At 37.8% G+C, this 15,500-nt stretch overlaps 1 protein-coding gene across 2 annotated transcripts; it reads right to left on the bottom strand.

The window, feature by feature from the left end:
• Window positions 1-85: 85 nt before the first annotated feature.
• LOC137941454 (uncharacterized) lies at window positions 86-14,639 on the bottom strand. Of its 2 annotated transcripts, none has more exons than XM_068786877.1 (23): window positions 14,483-14,639; window positions 14,294-14,361; window positions 13,591-14,016; window positions 12,766-13,016; window positions 12,318-12,392; window positions 11,906-12,040; window positions 11,484-11,602; window positions 11,044-11,346; window positions 10,809-10,896; window positions 10,570-10,675; window positions 10,323-10,436; window positions 9,678-9,841; window positions 9,481-9,601; window positions 4,376-4,600; window positions 4,058-4,248; window positions 2,768-2,935; window positions 2,560-2,689; window positions 2,100-2,237; window positions 1,830-1,994; window positions 1,501-1,701; window positions 1,193-1,387; window positions 1,012-1,083; window positions 86-581 (listed from the first exon to the last, which is right to left on the bottom strand). In XM_068786877.1, exons 2-23 carry the CDS (start codon window positions 14,339-14,341, stop codon window positions 429-431), a joined length of 3,588 nt encoding a protein of 1,195 aa, XP_068642978.1. In that variant the 5' UTR covers window positions 14,342-14,361; window positions 14,483-14,639; the 3' UTR covers window positions 86-428. The 2 variants fall into 2 exon arrangements, with proteins under 2 accessions (XP_068642978.1, XP_068642979.1); XM_068786878.1 differs by having other exon boundaries at window positions 14,499-14,639.
• Window positions 14,640-15,500: the final 861 nt, after the last annotated feature.

The raw sequence follows: 15,500 nt of genomic DNA, 5'->3' as shown, positions 1-15,500 counted from the left end.
ATATTACTATTTTTACTTAATTTGGGGATATTATTCACTTAGCTACAGATTGTCATTTCACAATACAAAGTAGCTTACCAGTATCTCAAACCTGTTCTTCTGGATTCAGATTGGACTGAATATCACATCACAGAAGCAACATTTCAAGCGAAAGACAAAATAAAAATGAAACACAAAGTAATCTAAGAACATGGGCCCAGTAAAGTAAATCAGCAAACATATTGACCATCGGTTATGTATATAAATGACTCTTCACATCTATCAGAGATGCCGAGGTGGGCAACTTGTCAACCCAAGCAGTTGTTGTCTCTCTCTCCTGTACAAAATTGGCAAAAATCTCTTCTTCGCGCTTTCCCCTTCCTGAGAAAAATATGCAGTTGCTCTTGGAGCCTTTTGTAAGGCAAAAATCCTCATATTTACACATCAAGTTAATAGTAGAAATTTGAATCCTTGTGGTTCGGTGCGTCCTTGCAGAGTACAGAACGTACTTCCATTATGGATCTGGGTGGCTCCAAGTCCTTCTCTAGGAGCGCATTACCAAGTAATTGCTGCATCTGGGATGCAAATGTATCATCTAATACCTGCAAATGATAAAATCAGGTTAGGTAGGGAAAACTTTTGAGGCCAGCAAGGGAAGAAAAGTAATAATGAAAATGCACACACAGGAAAGAGACTATTCGTGCACGAGAGTTCAGATTCGGGTAAGCAATGGGTCAAATCTCCTCCAATAACATGGAGAGGACAGATAGGACTCCTTTTTCTATATAATTAGGTTACATTCAACTTACTTCTGTATTTAGAGGGGACCAGCCCAATATGTAGTACATTATATTCTAGCAGAACTTAGAACCCCAAGTACACAAAAATAGAAACAGAGAATTTTACAAGCTTGATAGGTCATGCCTCAGAAATTTAAATAACAAACAGCAGATTTGGCTGTCCAAAGCATACATACCAGATAAAATGAAGATGATATATCCAAAAGGGAAATAAAAAGAACTAGGAACTCACAGCAACTGCAATACGTGAACTTTTGTACCATGACTTGTTCTCCTTCCGATTCTCTAGGAAATTGAGCACATCCTGCATATGAGACAAACGACCTTAGTAATCACTATTGTTGGTAAGCACACAATTTAAATTAAAGGTGCTCTTCAGTTAAAAATTTAGGTATGGCCTCTTTCTATCATACCTGTCCCATCCTGTCCCAGAAGCCCCGGCAAACAGTCACAAACACGTGTGTTTCAAACACAGTGTGGAGGTGATCAATTGTGCTTGTAAGCTGCTCCCTAAGAGGTTGCATTCTGCTCCTGACATCAGATTCTATCACATTTTCCTTTGAACTCTGGATAATCTTTTTCAGTTTTGTGTTACTCTGTAAACGAGTCTGCAAATATGAAATCCATAGGCTCAACATAAAAGTCATATGCTTTTCATTTTTTCCAAATTAAGGAAGCACAGAAAGCATTTGCAGTGTAAAGAGTTTCAGAAAGGGCATACATTCTCGGCATGTTTCTCCACAACTGCTTGTATATAGTTCCTGAACTTGGTCCTCAGCAGCACAGTGACTTCACTAAGCTTCTCTCCTGCCCCCGAGGTTCCGCCATCAGGTATACATGAACCCCATGACTTCAACTGTGTCTCTATTCTAGGCATTAACACATCAAGGGACCTCTTCATTGTGTTCAACAAAATTCCAAGCTGAAACCGAAAAACAAAGTCCAGATAGGACATGGATTGTTTTTACAAGATAGCTTCAGTGTTCTTTCTGCAAAAGCAAGTGCAGAATTTATTTATTGAAATAGGAAGCTACAGCGGCCATACTTTACCTCCTCAGGAACATTGTAAGGACATGTAGAATTGCGCTTAGCAAGTTTCTGTACATATTTGAGACCAAATTTCTTAGGTGCAAGGGTATCTCTTAGAGGAGCCAACACATCAGCATACTGCTTGTCCAAGGCTTCCACCACTGCCTTCTCAACATCAACAATAGCCTTGTAATTTGGAGGGGAAAAAAAAGACAAAGTTCAGATTGAGGTAATATAGATGTGCATAATCTTTAAAAATAACCAATAATAAAAAGATGTACTTCGACATACATTCTCCAAAACAAAAGTGTACTCTGGCCATCGACAAACAATAACCTCATACTCATTCAGAGTATCATTCAGTCTGTCATACATCTCATCCACAAAAGGTGTTGTTGAATGCTGTGTCCGTACTCCTGACCACTTAACCTACAAACATAACAAAAGCAGTAATCCCCTAAAATTTTTCATCTTTAAAAATAAATTTGTCATTATAAACATTTAATCATTCAAGCATATATCAAAATGATAATGGTGAATAAACAAAGTATAACTACTAAACAAATTTCACAACCACAAATTGAGAAGGAACATAAAAACACCGAAGTCAAAGGCTTGATTTTGGAAGCAATATTTATAACATAGTCAGAGAATAACTTCAAACTTCATGACATATTAAGATAACAAACATATACGACTCTAGTCCCCCCCACCCCACCCCAAAAAAAAAAAAAAATCATAGAAATTCTACCTTATCTAGTTTACAGCACTCTAGCAAAGATAGCCGCTTGTCCTGAATCCATAGTATAATATATAAATGGAACAATTCTTTTGCATCAACTCCACCTTTTACACCTCCCTTGGCCCCATCTTTGCTGCCGCTGCAAAATATGAACCATCAAATATACTGAATGATAACCAGTAAAGTAGGTGAAGTTTGAAACATTTCCAGAACTTACCCAATATTCCAGCTATCAAGATCTCTCTGAAAATCTGCAGTAGCGATTACTAAATCTGCCACTGGAGGTGAGGGGCCAGTAGGAGGGCATGCAACTAGAAAGGTACGCAATCTATTGCACAGCTCCACATTATATATAGATGCAGCAATATTTGGTAGGTCTATGAAACTTAAGAGAACCAAAATGGAAAAAAGAAAAAATTAATGAATGGAAATCAGAAAATGGATAAACAGTAATAAATAAGTTAATATAACAAATTAGCCAGATAAAGGGCAAGCAGATGAGGAAAACATGATCAAAGGTACGCATGTTATTCTTTTCCAAAAAGATTCAGAAATGAAAATCTATATTTCGTCAAATCCTAAGAATAAAATGTTGTTTTGCATCCTTAAATGAAGAAAATACAATTTCTTGTGATAATATTTGTTGCATAACATCAGTTTCTTTTCTTTCCCAACGCCTGTATATCTGAGAAGTCAGTTACTCAGACCCCACCCTCTGCAAAAACTGTTGTATCAGTTTTTTGTTCCTGGTGAGTGACTGATATTGATAAGGTTCATCAGAAGACCACCAACTTGATGGTCCACATTAATTTGTTTTATACTGTATAATTCAACTTGAACTAGCCCTGTTAACAGAGGCAAATGAAAAAAAAAGAAAAACAAAAGTTAAAGCAGATAGGCTTATAAAGAAGAATCAGGTGCTAAAAAGAGGGTCCTGAACCTTTTATTTTATTTTTTTTAACTTTGTTTTTGTGTGGATTAACGACTCTAAACCAGAATAATAGCTGATAACAACAGGATCAAATCTATCTAGTCAATCTACATTGATTTTAAGGCATCATTCAAGTGAGAAAAGAGTAACTTTTAGGCCCATAGGGTAAGAAGAAAAATAAAAAGCATTATTCAAGGTAACGAAAGAGAAATGCAGACTTTGTAGTAACTCCACCATTGTGCATATCAGTCCTAAACTAAGTTAGAAAATATACCAGGAAACCTAATTGACCCAACCAATTGAAAAAGGTCCCAACCAATCTCGGTGCTTGGCCAGGTTAGTTTGACCTACATCCTAATGTTTTGGAACAACCAACAATCACTAGGCTGGTTTCACCCATTCAAATGATTGAATCAGGGGTTGAACTAGTTTCAGTCTAACCAAGCCAGTCTACCAGGTTCATACCAAGGTTGGATTTTCAAATACAGCTGCCAAATCCATGGAAACAAGTTTTGAGAAAGTTCTTCAAGAAGAGCTTTTCAAACAAACGCATCATAAGCACTCCAAGAAGTTCACCTCGGTAACAGATGTTGATTATGGATCTCAATGTCAGTAAAAACTTCATTCCTTATATTCATACAAAGTGCCATCATTTTCTGGTATGCAGTTGCTATAGTGACTGGATCAGACATTGTGCCTTCGATACTGTTAGTGACATACTCATCAGTCTCCATCATATGCATTCGTGATCTCTTCTTTGCAGCTACCTGATGGACAGAACAAGTTTAACTTTTGCAAATGAAACACCAAAAAACATAAACCGTTGGAGATGGTAAAAATCACTAGAAGTTCCAACGAAATATAGTTGAGAAATTAAGCTCTAGTGCTACAAACCTGAAAGTAGCCACAAAATTTCAACTGTGCCTCGGGAGAGAGGACATCATGGAGAAGGGTATATAACTTAATAGCAGGCACCAATGCTGGAGCAGCAGTCCCAGTTGCAGGCCTAAAAATGTCCATCAACCCTGATGTTGAATACTCATCTAAGGACTTGTAGTTCTCAAATACCACAGAAAGTATATGGTTTATTTGCTCCTCTATTTCTCCCAATATACGATTCTGAACAGTCAACAACCAAATATTTCATATTATTAGGGCTTCTAATATTCCATAACTGTTTTAATGAAGAAGCTAAGCAAAAACACACTCAAATTTTAGGGCAATAGAGAGATCTACTTGATGCAGAAGTGCAGATCTTGTATATGCAGTTCTAGCCAGACTGGCTGCTGATAGTTAATGCTTCTACAAGTCAACTACAGCAAAGCACCCCCCTCAAAAAAAAAAAAAAAAGAGGTAGTCATCTGATGCATCACACCAGTATGCTGGATCAGCCATGAGCTAATCCATGTTGGGTTAGGGCCCCAGAACTAGTATCAGTCCAGACAGGGTCATTTTAGTTAGTGTGAGGTCTATAACTGACAATGATCTATTGTGTACCAGACAAGATATGAAAACCTAAATATTGCAAATGCAACATACAGCATTGTTGAATTATATAAAAAAATGTTAGTTTGGTCATTTCACATTTATCAGATTGTCCCTCTATATGAGGAGTAGTTTGTCTTGGTGAATGTGTTGTATGGTTTAAGTTTTATTTTATTCTTTGTCTATGATGAGCTGGGTATAGAGGGGCATTTATGTACTTTTGACTCATTAAGGTTTAAGTGACGTTAGTAAGAACAGGGGCCAAATTCCAAACATCACAACGAGTGTAGAAGTCTACACACTACTCTCTGTCGTGCTCTCCTTTCTCTCTTCTTCTCTCTGTTTCTTAATTTTCCACACTTCATGGTATTGAAGCACTAACATCTAGTTGAAGAGTTTCCAGTAATGTTTCCTCCTTCAAGTCTCCAACTACTCCAGAAAAGGAGATTTTTAGAATTCTCAGCTGATTGTGCTGATTGAAGTTCAAGATTACATTTTTTCCTCCTTTTGTACCATAAGACTTCATCTTTAGTGAGGTTAGTAAGGTTGATAGCTTGTGCTGCCAATTAGGCAGTTCTGAGTTATTTGTGCCCTTAGAGGTTTTGTATGTTGGTTTTTTTCCGCCTTTATCTGCACAGGTCCCCAAACCTATGCTTGTTGCCTGCAACATCCTCTTATGTGCTAACATTATCTATGTTGTTGGTGATTCTTGCCATTTTGTATTGAGAGCAGTTGAGTATTAGTGGTTTGGTTTTGAAGGTTGGAAGCCCTAATTGTATCCATTGAGAGCCCCACCTTATTTGGCTTGGCAATTTACTGTGTTGTTGGTGGATTTTTTGTGCTGAGTATTGAGTCAGCCTATTTGAGATTGATTTGTGTGGATTGACTAGTTTTATGTTAAATTATGGCTGATTCTGGTAAAGTTATTACCCCTGCCAAAGAGTCTAGAAATTTGAAGGTCCAGACACTGATGCTATTACTACTGAAAAGTTGAATGGATAAAATTATCTAAGTTAGTCCAAATTTATTCAAATGCATCTTATAGTCAAAAGAAAAGCCAAGTATCTTGGGATGACTCTCCCACTCCAATGACAGATGACTGGGAGGCTGAGTATAACCAAGTTATGACATGGCTTGTTAAAAACATGAAATCCCAATTACAAAGCCAAGTTATGTATTGTGAGACAATAAAGGAAATCCGGATGTCCCTTGAGAACCTTTGTGAGCAAGAAAGTAATTTGTCAAGTGTTTACAAACTCTACACAAAGTTCTTTAGTAAAAAGGGGGGATAGAACTGTAATTGATTATTTTAGTGAATTACAAAGGTAATAACTGAGATTAGCATATATCATCCTTTTACAACAGATGAGAAAGATCTTCAAAAGAAATTTGGAGAGATCCATGTCAAGTTTCTTGCTGGGATAAACCCCAAACATGATACAATTTCAGCCCAATTACTTGCTTCTAATGATGTACTCTCATTGAAGAAAGCTTTCAACATAGTGGTTTGAGTCGAAATAGTTGTAGCTACATAAGGCAGCAAGAAATAAGGGGGCAGAAGTTGTTGCCCTCCATATTCAGTCCACGTTGAGTCGTCTAGAGGCACCCTAAAGACGTGGAGGAGGTAGTAGAGGCGAAGGTTAGGATAGTTTTGGTCGTGGTAGGGGCTATAGTGATGGTAGAAGTTGACAAGAGATGTGTCCGTTGTGGGCGCAAAAAACACTACTAAGATAAGTGTTGGGACATCTTGGAAAACCTGCTTGGGCCAATTCTTTTTGTTCTAGAAGGTGATGAGACTTCAACGAACTATGTAGTAGGCATTATTCCTTGTGCTCCATATGAACTTCAGCAATTGACTCAAAGGACAACACAATTGACCTCATCTACCACATCCATGAAGCTTAGTGATGCAATGACCACAACCATATCTACAACCACCAAGGCTAGTTCCAAGTATGTCTCTTTCCATGCATCTCCTACCATGTCATGGGCGATTGATTCTAGGGCATCTACACACATGTTTATGATGTCTTCCATATTTACTTCTCTTAGTCAGGCATCCCTGTTTAGACACGTCACCCTTGCTTAGTTCTTCCTCACTTATTAGCTAAGTGAGCTAAGTTCAGCCTACTTCATTCTTACCTTTAGAGTGTTATGTGTGTCCCTTCATTTCCTATTAACTAGTTGTTTACTAGTCAAAATGCAAAAAAAAATAATAATAATAATTGTTTGGTAACCTTCTTTCTTACTCATTTTGTGTTTTAGGACCTCCAGACAAGGAGAATAATTGATTCAAGTGTGAAAGAGAGGGTCTCTACCACTTGGAAAGCTCACTACTACAAACTTCTGCGGTAAATTAAGTAGGTGTATCACCCTTCCAGTGCACTTGCAGTTAGGGCATCCCTTCCCATCTAATGCGAATCTAGTATTCTATTTCCTTCATTGATGCTTTTAGTAGATCCATTTGGGTGCATCTCCTATGGGAGAAATTTGAGGAAGTATTTGATGTGATTTTTATAGTGAAAAGAAAATCAATTTGGTGCATCTCTTTGTGTATTTTGTTCTAATAATGGGTTTATGAACCACAAGCTTGATTCCTTGTCCAGCTAATGGTATTATTCATCAATCTTCTTGCATGTATACCTCACAATAAAACAGGGTAACAAAAAGGAAGAATCTCCACTTGCTTGAAGTTGCACGAACTATGTTATTTCAAATGCAGGTTCCAAAATCTTATTGGTGCGATGCTATTGTTACCGGAAGTTTTCTCATCAACAGGATGCCCTCTTCTATATTTGAAGGAAGAATTCCACTTGAAGTTCTTAAACCCAGAATGAATTGTTTCCTCTGTATCCTCATGTTCTTGGGTATATTTGCTTTGTGTATGTGTTAGGTCCTTCACATGACAAATTGTCTCCAATATCAGCCAAATATATTTTATACAGATATTCTTGTACTCAAAAAGGGTACAAGTGTTTGTCTTTCCACCAGAAAAATTTATGCATATGTTGATGTCACGTTCTTTCAAAATGTTCCTAATTTTTCAAAGTTTGATGATTATTTCTACATTACTTGCTATGGATGTTGTTGCTCCTGTTCTGGTGGAGGAAGTTCCTAGCGCCGCACCTAGTGTTGCACCAACTAAACATGGAGATACATCTTGAGGTATGTTGCTCAGGGCGAGACTGGGAAAGTGTGTAAGTTGAATAAGATCATTTATGGCCTGACACAGGGCCCCAAAGCATGGTTCACCAGAAGTCATTGTGACTACTAATTATTTTTTTTGAAGAGGTCTTCTGAAGTTGTAGTGCTAATGTGTACGTGGATGACATAGTATTATCAGGCAAAGATGGAAAAGGTTTTAAAGAGGTCAAAGTACATCTTGTAAAACATTTCTACACTTAAGGAATTAGGTTTCCTCAAGTATGTTTTTGGGATTGAAGTAGCAAGAAAGGTAGATTTTGTTGTGACATAAAGGATGTTACAAATATGCTAAAAGAGTTTGACTTACTAGGAGGAAAGCTATGGAGACACCCATAGAAGTGAACCATAATCTTCATGAAGCTTATAGTGCTGAACTCAAAGATAAGACTACATATAGAACATTAGTGGAAACTGATTTATGTAGCAATTACACAATCTAACATTATGTTTGTTTGTAAGTGTAGAGGCTCCACACAGAGTACTGAGATATTTGAAGGAGCACTGGGTAAAGGTTCATTGTATGAGCCACATGATCATTGCAAATTGAGGGATAGTTCAATGCTGACTATACATGGTTAAAGTTGGACAAAAAATCTACCATTGGTAATGGTTATTGTGTTTTTGTTGGAGGGAATTTGATTGCTTAGCTAGAAGAGCAAGAAATAATGTTGTGGCCCGAACTAGTACATAAGTAGAATATTAGGCAAAGGGTCACGCCGTTAGTGAACTCCTCCTATGGGTTCAATTAGGGTATGATGACGATGCATAGTGGCAATTAAGCTACTATTTTCATGGCCAATATTCTGCTCTTTCATGAACAAACCAAACATTTTAAAGTAGATTGTCATTTCATTCAGGATGTTGTAATGCGTGGTACAATTGTCACTCCATATTTTAAATTTGTAGATCAGCTTGGTGATGTGTTTAATAAGGCTTTGGAAAAAAAATAAGGAAATTTTGCAACAAGTAGGAGCTTCTAAATATATAAGTCCCAGCTGAGGGAGTGACAATAGTACCACTCATTTCACATGTATCACAATTATTTATCTTTTATTCTTTATGACTTAAGTGAGGGTTAATAAGGAGGGAAGGTTGAATTCTAGAACCTCACAATAGTGCAAAAGTCTATGCACTCTTCTTCTCTAACTCTTACTCTCCTTTCTCTCTCTTCTTCTCTCTATTTCTTCTCAATTTTCCACTTTTACAAACATAAAAAAAAAAAAGCTCTAGTTTTGACATTAACAGAAAAAGGGAAACATAATTGGTATCTTCCATTTCAATTTCATCTCAACCATAAAATTTCGTACTACCTCTTGATGACTCAAGGTGCTCTTACTACGTCCCTTTAGAAGTATAGAAGAAAGCAAATCATAAACTAAGGTCAGGCAGTCAGCTGTTGGTGTTGCCACATCCATTATGTAAGAAAGATATCTGCCATATAGAAGTAATATTAGATCATTCTCTAGATTTTCATCAAATGTATTTGTTTCATTAGAAATTCATGCACCTGAGCTTACTGTACGCTTCAGAGACCCCATAATATGCAGCAAATTCTTCAAGTAACCATTTCCACAGACCATGCAAAAGTAAGTGCCTCTGCCGAAAATGCTGCACTTTCATTGCAACTTCCAACACCAAATCATAGGCCACTGTTTCTGCAACCGAACCACACTAGAAACAAAGAATAAATGTAATAAGCTATAAGAATGTTTATTTTTTATTACTTCATTCTAGAACCTCAAACATAATATTTGCATTATATATTGTAAAAGATTCAGTGTCTCAAGTTGATCTTTTAATATTGTCTTAAAATAATAGATAATCTTGCTCAAATGGTAAAATATCTCAAACTTAGTTGAGAAAAAATCATGAAAATGCACCACAATCAACCCAAGTTCTGGTTTAATATTGCAAGTGAAATTAAACCTAAAATTTCAGTAAGCTCTTAATTTTAAGCCTTAAATTACAGAGTCTTGATTGAATGGTGAAACATCTGTCTTAATAGAGAAGAAATCATGAGAGTGCACCACAGTCTACCCAAGTTCTATATTAGTTACATAAGTGAAACTAAACGTAATTTTCCCTAAGGTTTCCTTCATGACTTGTTGTCTCAACTACATAGTTAGAAATTAAGACGAACACATTTTTCTACCTGGAGAGAGCTATTCTTGTCTTGAGAAGTTGTGTAGTTAATGTACAGCTGTAATCTGCCCACAAGTTCGTGATCTGGCTCATGATAGATGGACCACCACCGATGTTTATCACCCTGCATGAGAAGTTTTTTATCACTTTGACCAATTATACAGATACATACATAATATTTATATACATATATACATCCACACATGTGTACATGCGTAGATGGAGAGAGAGAGAGAGAGAGAGATTTAAAAGCTTACAGGGTCCTCCGCAACAGCAGCCACTTGAGCATGAACACGACCACAGAACTTTCCCTTAGAATCATGAATTTCAACAATCAAATCATCACTCAGACTGTCTGGAAAGCTGTACAATATGCCATTTGAGAGAAAATTAATGCATTTCTTTTACATTGAAAATAATGGCAAACAAAATAAATACAAAAGACGCAAACAAGAAGAAAAATTAAAACCCATAGAGCAGAAATTAGAAGACATACAAGAGATGGGTTTCACCGGATCCAGGTTGCATTTTCACAGTATCCTCCTCAGGTGAACTTTTTAATCTCAGCTGACAAGAATATGTCTCTGAAAACAGGCAACAGCATCAAGAGTCTAAATTACATCAAGAAAAAAGGAGAAAAGGCCAAATGAAATAAATGCCTCACAACTTTGGAAAGTAAATCAATTTTAAAAAACACTTAAATAGTAAAAGAAAACAAAACAAAATGATACCTTGCACAATCTCATATGATGAACCACCGCGAAGAGAGGTCACCCCAACTTTCAAGAGTGCTGAAACCTGTTTAATGTACTGAGTACTGGCATGTACATAGGCTAAGCTATGTCTTGAGAATGAGTTGTTGGCAGGAGTTTGAGGCAGTACATGGATTTTCCTAAGTGCTTCCCATCCAGCAGAGAGAGTTGACTGTAAATTTTCCATTCGGTGCTTAAGGGGTTCTAAATTCAACTTAGGCGACTTCAGGGATGAAAAACTGCAACCCGGAGGCATATCCAAGGACATTTTTACCTTCCGAACTGCACAGGAGCAAAATATTGAAAGAATTTACAAGTTTTTCTGATAAACAGCAGGTTCACCATATTTCTTCCAATACCGACAGACGCACATTCTCGAAGTTTGTTAGCTAGTCTAATTTTAAAAAATGTTATAGTACCTTGGACCTTCATTTTGCCAATCATTTTCTTTGGTTTTGGGGCAGCAGCTTCACTGACAAGCTCTGAGGATCGTTTTGCCAGTAGCTCTTCTTCTGATTGCAAAAGGATCTGCTGCAAACTACAGCATAATGCAATAACAAGAACAAAAAAGACAATAAGGATACTAGGTTAAAAATTAATGATGTTCATGTTTACAAGTTTAAAGACATAATTATTTTGAGAAATTGCAGATAACTTAAAGCTGATTTCTATTTCTTTGAACAATGGAAATTGAATAGTACACAAAGTAGATTTTCGTCAATTTTATGCAGCTATTGTTTACCTTTACCTGAGTACAGTTATAGTACTTTCTTTATATCTCTTTTATTTTTAAACAGAGTTTATTTTATCAACAAGAAAAAGCAAAGCATGCAGAACTCACCCAAAGGCATTTCTCAGAAGTGCACATTCATTTTCAAGAAATACAGGAGCTTCCATGCAACCACGTGCCCATGAATGAAGGCAGAGCCGAACACATGCATCATATGCAACCACAGCATGCCAAGGTCCTAGTCCACTGAATCCAATTATTAAGCCACAATTATCAAATTGATAAATTTCATTGTACACAAAATTAAAGGAGGTGTATGGACCATGGCAATTCTATATTCGTGGAACTGCCCTTTCATGTTATAAACATGAGTCCAGGGCTTGGTCATCAGGTCGCCAGGCCCATTTTCCTCAATTGAAAAAGAAAAAGCTTCAATCTAAGGTTGGAGGAATTAAAACTTCCACAAAAACATAACTGAATCAAAAACTGAATTGAACTTGGCAAAGGCTTTATTCAAACAAACCTTGCATGAAATGTAGGAACACGAGCTGATACCGCACCAGAAGGTACAGCAGCTTCCACATCAGCTGTATTAGTCCTATCATGCAAAATAAAAATTTTAGCAAAGCCTTCAATGATACATCGGAACCATACCTACACAAGTGTTTTCTTTGAGACTTAAACGTCTTGCTTTTACATATGCTGTTTGTCCTACCATCATTCATCATGATGCAGACAAATTTGTTAGTTATAATGATACCATTTTATGTTGGAAGAATTTAAGTAAAGAACTCCTCCAAGTGTTTTGCCAAGAACCTTCCGAAGCCCGTGTTTCTTTTTCCTAATCCAATGAAATTCCTTTTAGAGGTGTTCCCCACCAACAAGATTTGATATAATTTTGCTACCCGCTGGCTTACTTCATCTCAACATGGCCAACAGATTTACATGCGAAAAAAGAAAGCAACACAAACCTCACACAGTTGTCAGACAACCCATGTCCTACATGAGCACCAACCCCAGACGCCACATTTTTTGATACGCTTGGCTCCTTTTTCACAGGATAATTATCTGAACTTGATATATTTGAATTTCCACAAGCCTGAGAAGTTGCAACATGATTGGAATCTTGGTTAATCTCTGAACGTGTCCCACGGAAGGGAGGCGCACTAGGTGTATCAACATCAGGAAAGTTCTTATTCAGCAATCCTCTCCGAAGATCATCCTGCAAACAATACTCAGGGAACTTATTCATGAAACAACACCAAACAAAATCTTCATCTAAATAGTAAGCTCTTTCTAGCAGAATAGTTTAGTATTTGGTAAGCCAGTATCAATATCGCAAAGTTAATATAAAACAGAAGAGAGAAGTAGGCTAATATAGATCATTTGTTGGCCACATAATCGGTCTAGGCCATAGACCAAGTTGTCAGAAGTTTTAAGAAGTTAATGCATCCACTAAATATAATAACTTGAACAAGTGACCGATGTCCTAGTGAAGCAGTTGCATAATGATAAGAGATTTAGAAGCTCATACGCATAACTGTAAGATTATTGAAAAAAGAGATAAAAATGATAGACTAAAACAAATACTTGCTCAGCCTACCTGACTCAAGTACACCTCAGAATACAACTCTACCTAAAATTGATTCTACTTGCCGCCACTAAACACAAAGAAGAAAAAAAAGGGAGCCATGTGAAACTACATAGTTAGGAGCGTGGGAAAAGAAATGCATGACTAAAACTTCAAGCAGAAAAGACCTCATCGTCACCCAGTAGAAAGGTAAAAAAAGACAAACCTTTTGACGTCCAGATTTTGTATCCACTCCTGATGTAACATTAGAGGAGTAACTCTCAGCAGGATAACTTGCTCCAGAAAGCACCCCACCACTTGTAGAGCTCCCAGCAGAATCTGAATCAGAAAAATTCTGCTGCCTCGTTGAAGGAGCTGCATATCTATGTGATGCGCCATTCGGAATCCTTGGAAGAATATCTTCCTGTGGCGATGAATCAAGAGAGTATCGTCCACCATAGACCTCCTCCTCAGTGTCGGTTGTTTCGTCCATATCTGAACCGGACACACTAGCCTCTTCATCTCTAACCACTGAACCTGAGACTGGAATTATTCTGGACGGTACTTGTCCTGTTCGAAATTTGTTCGCCGGAGTTACTCCATAGTTCCGATTAACATTTCGGGCACTGCGAAGAGGATCAATCCGCGATCCCTGGAGGTGCACAACATACATTGTGATTATCACCAACTGTAAAGGCTAACTGAGGATAAAAAATCATTCATCAAATCAACAGCAAAAGCAGATTACAAATTTTAATTTAAAAAAAAAAAAAAAAAAACAACTTTTGCAGAGCACCCGCCAATTCAAGCGAAACATTTGTCCTCACTTTCAGTGAAAAACGGCTAATTTCATATCACAATTTCCTAAAACTCCAATCCACGACGCAATTCTCAATACAAGAAGATAATAGGGACTACGAGAAGCTCACCTCCCGAACCCACCGTAGTGCATTCTGGTCCAGTCCTTCAGTGAACATTCCTGTATCTCCCACTTCGCCTGGATAAGAAAATAGCAATTACAAAAACATCTCCACCATTTACATATATAAAACTGGAAAAGAAAAACCAGAACGAGAACGTGAAAACGAAAACACCAAAGAAGCTATAGATTCAGTCACCAGAGAGAGAATGCACCGAATGCAGAGATCTGGAGACGAAGCTCCCGCAAAAAGACTGTACTTTCCTCTTTCTTCACAGTGTCTTTCTCTTCCTCCAAAGTCCAAACCCTCTCGTTTCCCGTATAGTATTATTGTTCCCACTGTTTTTTTTTTTCAAAACTCGATAATGGAGTTTAACACCGAAAAAGTGGCGAACAGAGAAGGAGTGTAATCTCTAATTAAACTAAGCAAAGAGCGCAGAAAAAGCAAAGGATACAACACTGCACCACAACTTTTACCGTAAGAACCACGTCAGATGCGGAAATATCCGAATTCTATTTATTTTAAATCATCTTACCCGTACGATTCGCGGGTCTTGACGATAACTCCGAGAAAAGAAGCTTCTCAGAGTAAGGAACGTCGGTGTAATGGAGCAGAGATGTAATTAGAGAATGATACGGTATAATACTAGTCTATTAGATACGGAAAGTCAAAAAGAAAAAATAGCCGAAAAGCAAGGCACGTCGGCTCGCCGTAACGGGAAGCTGACATGACAGGCGTAACGGTCAGGACGCTGCGGGACGGCGCCGTGATGGTGAATCACACCGAACCAAGAAAACCACATCGGGCGTGGTCAGTCTCACATGGATCTCGGGCCCACGGTCTCTCCGCCCTTTTTCAAATACGAGTTCGGTCTGGCACGGAGCGGATCGAGCTGCGAACTACCGGCAATGCCCCCGCTTCATTCGACTCGACGCGAAGGGTTTGAAATGATCGCAAGCGCGAATCCCAACGTTTCTCTTCCCTAAGAGTAAAGGAACTCGCGAGCCACGGGATTAAGTGGTTCCCTAGGCCCAGCAGAGAAACATACGGCCATTAGATGAGAGTGATAACAATGGGACGGCAAGGTGGGGGTAGGAGCATGTCGGGCAAATAATGGTCCACTTCAGAAAGGGACCCACGTGAGAAGAATCATATGTGGAGGACTTTTTAAACTTTATAAAAAGTAATTAATTGCAGGGAAGGTCCTCCGACAATG

Source organism: Aristolochia californica, unplaced genomic scaffold (assembly GCF_029961685.1).
Source record: "Aristolochia californica isolate CCGP_79_NKW_82.1479 unplaced genomic scaffold, dmAriCali1.0.hap1 SCAF_9, whole genome shotgun sequence".
In the NCBI taxonomy this organism is placed as follows: domain Eukaryota; kingdom Viridiplantae; phylum Streptophyta; class Magnoliopsida; order Piperales; family Aristolochiaceae; genus Aristolochia; species Aristolochia californica.
Note: the sequence above shows the minus strand (reverse complement) of the source record. Positions and strands in the feature narration are given on the sequence as shown.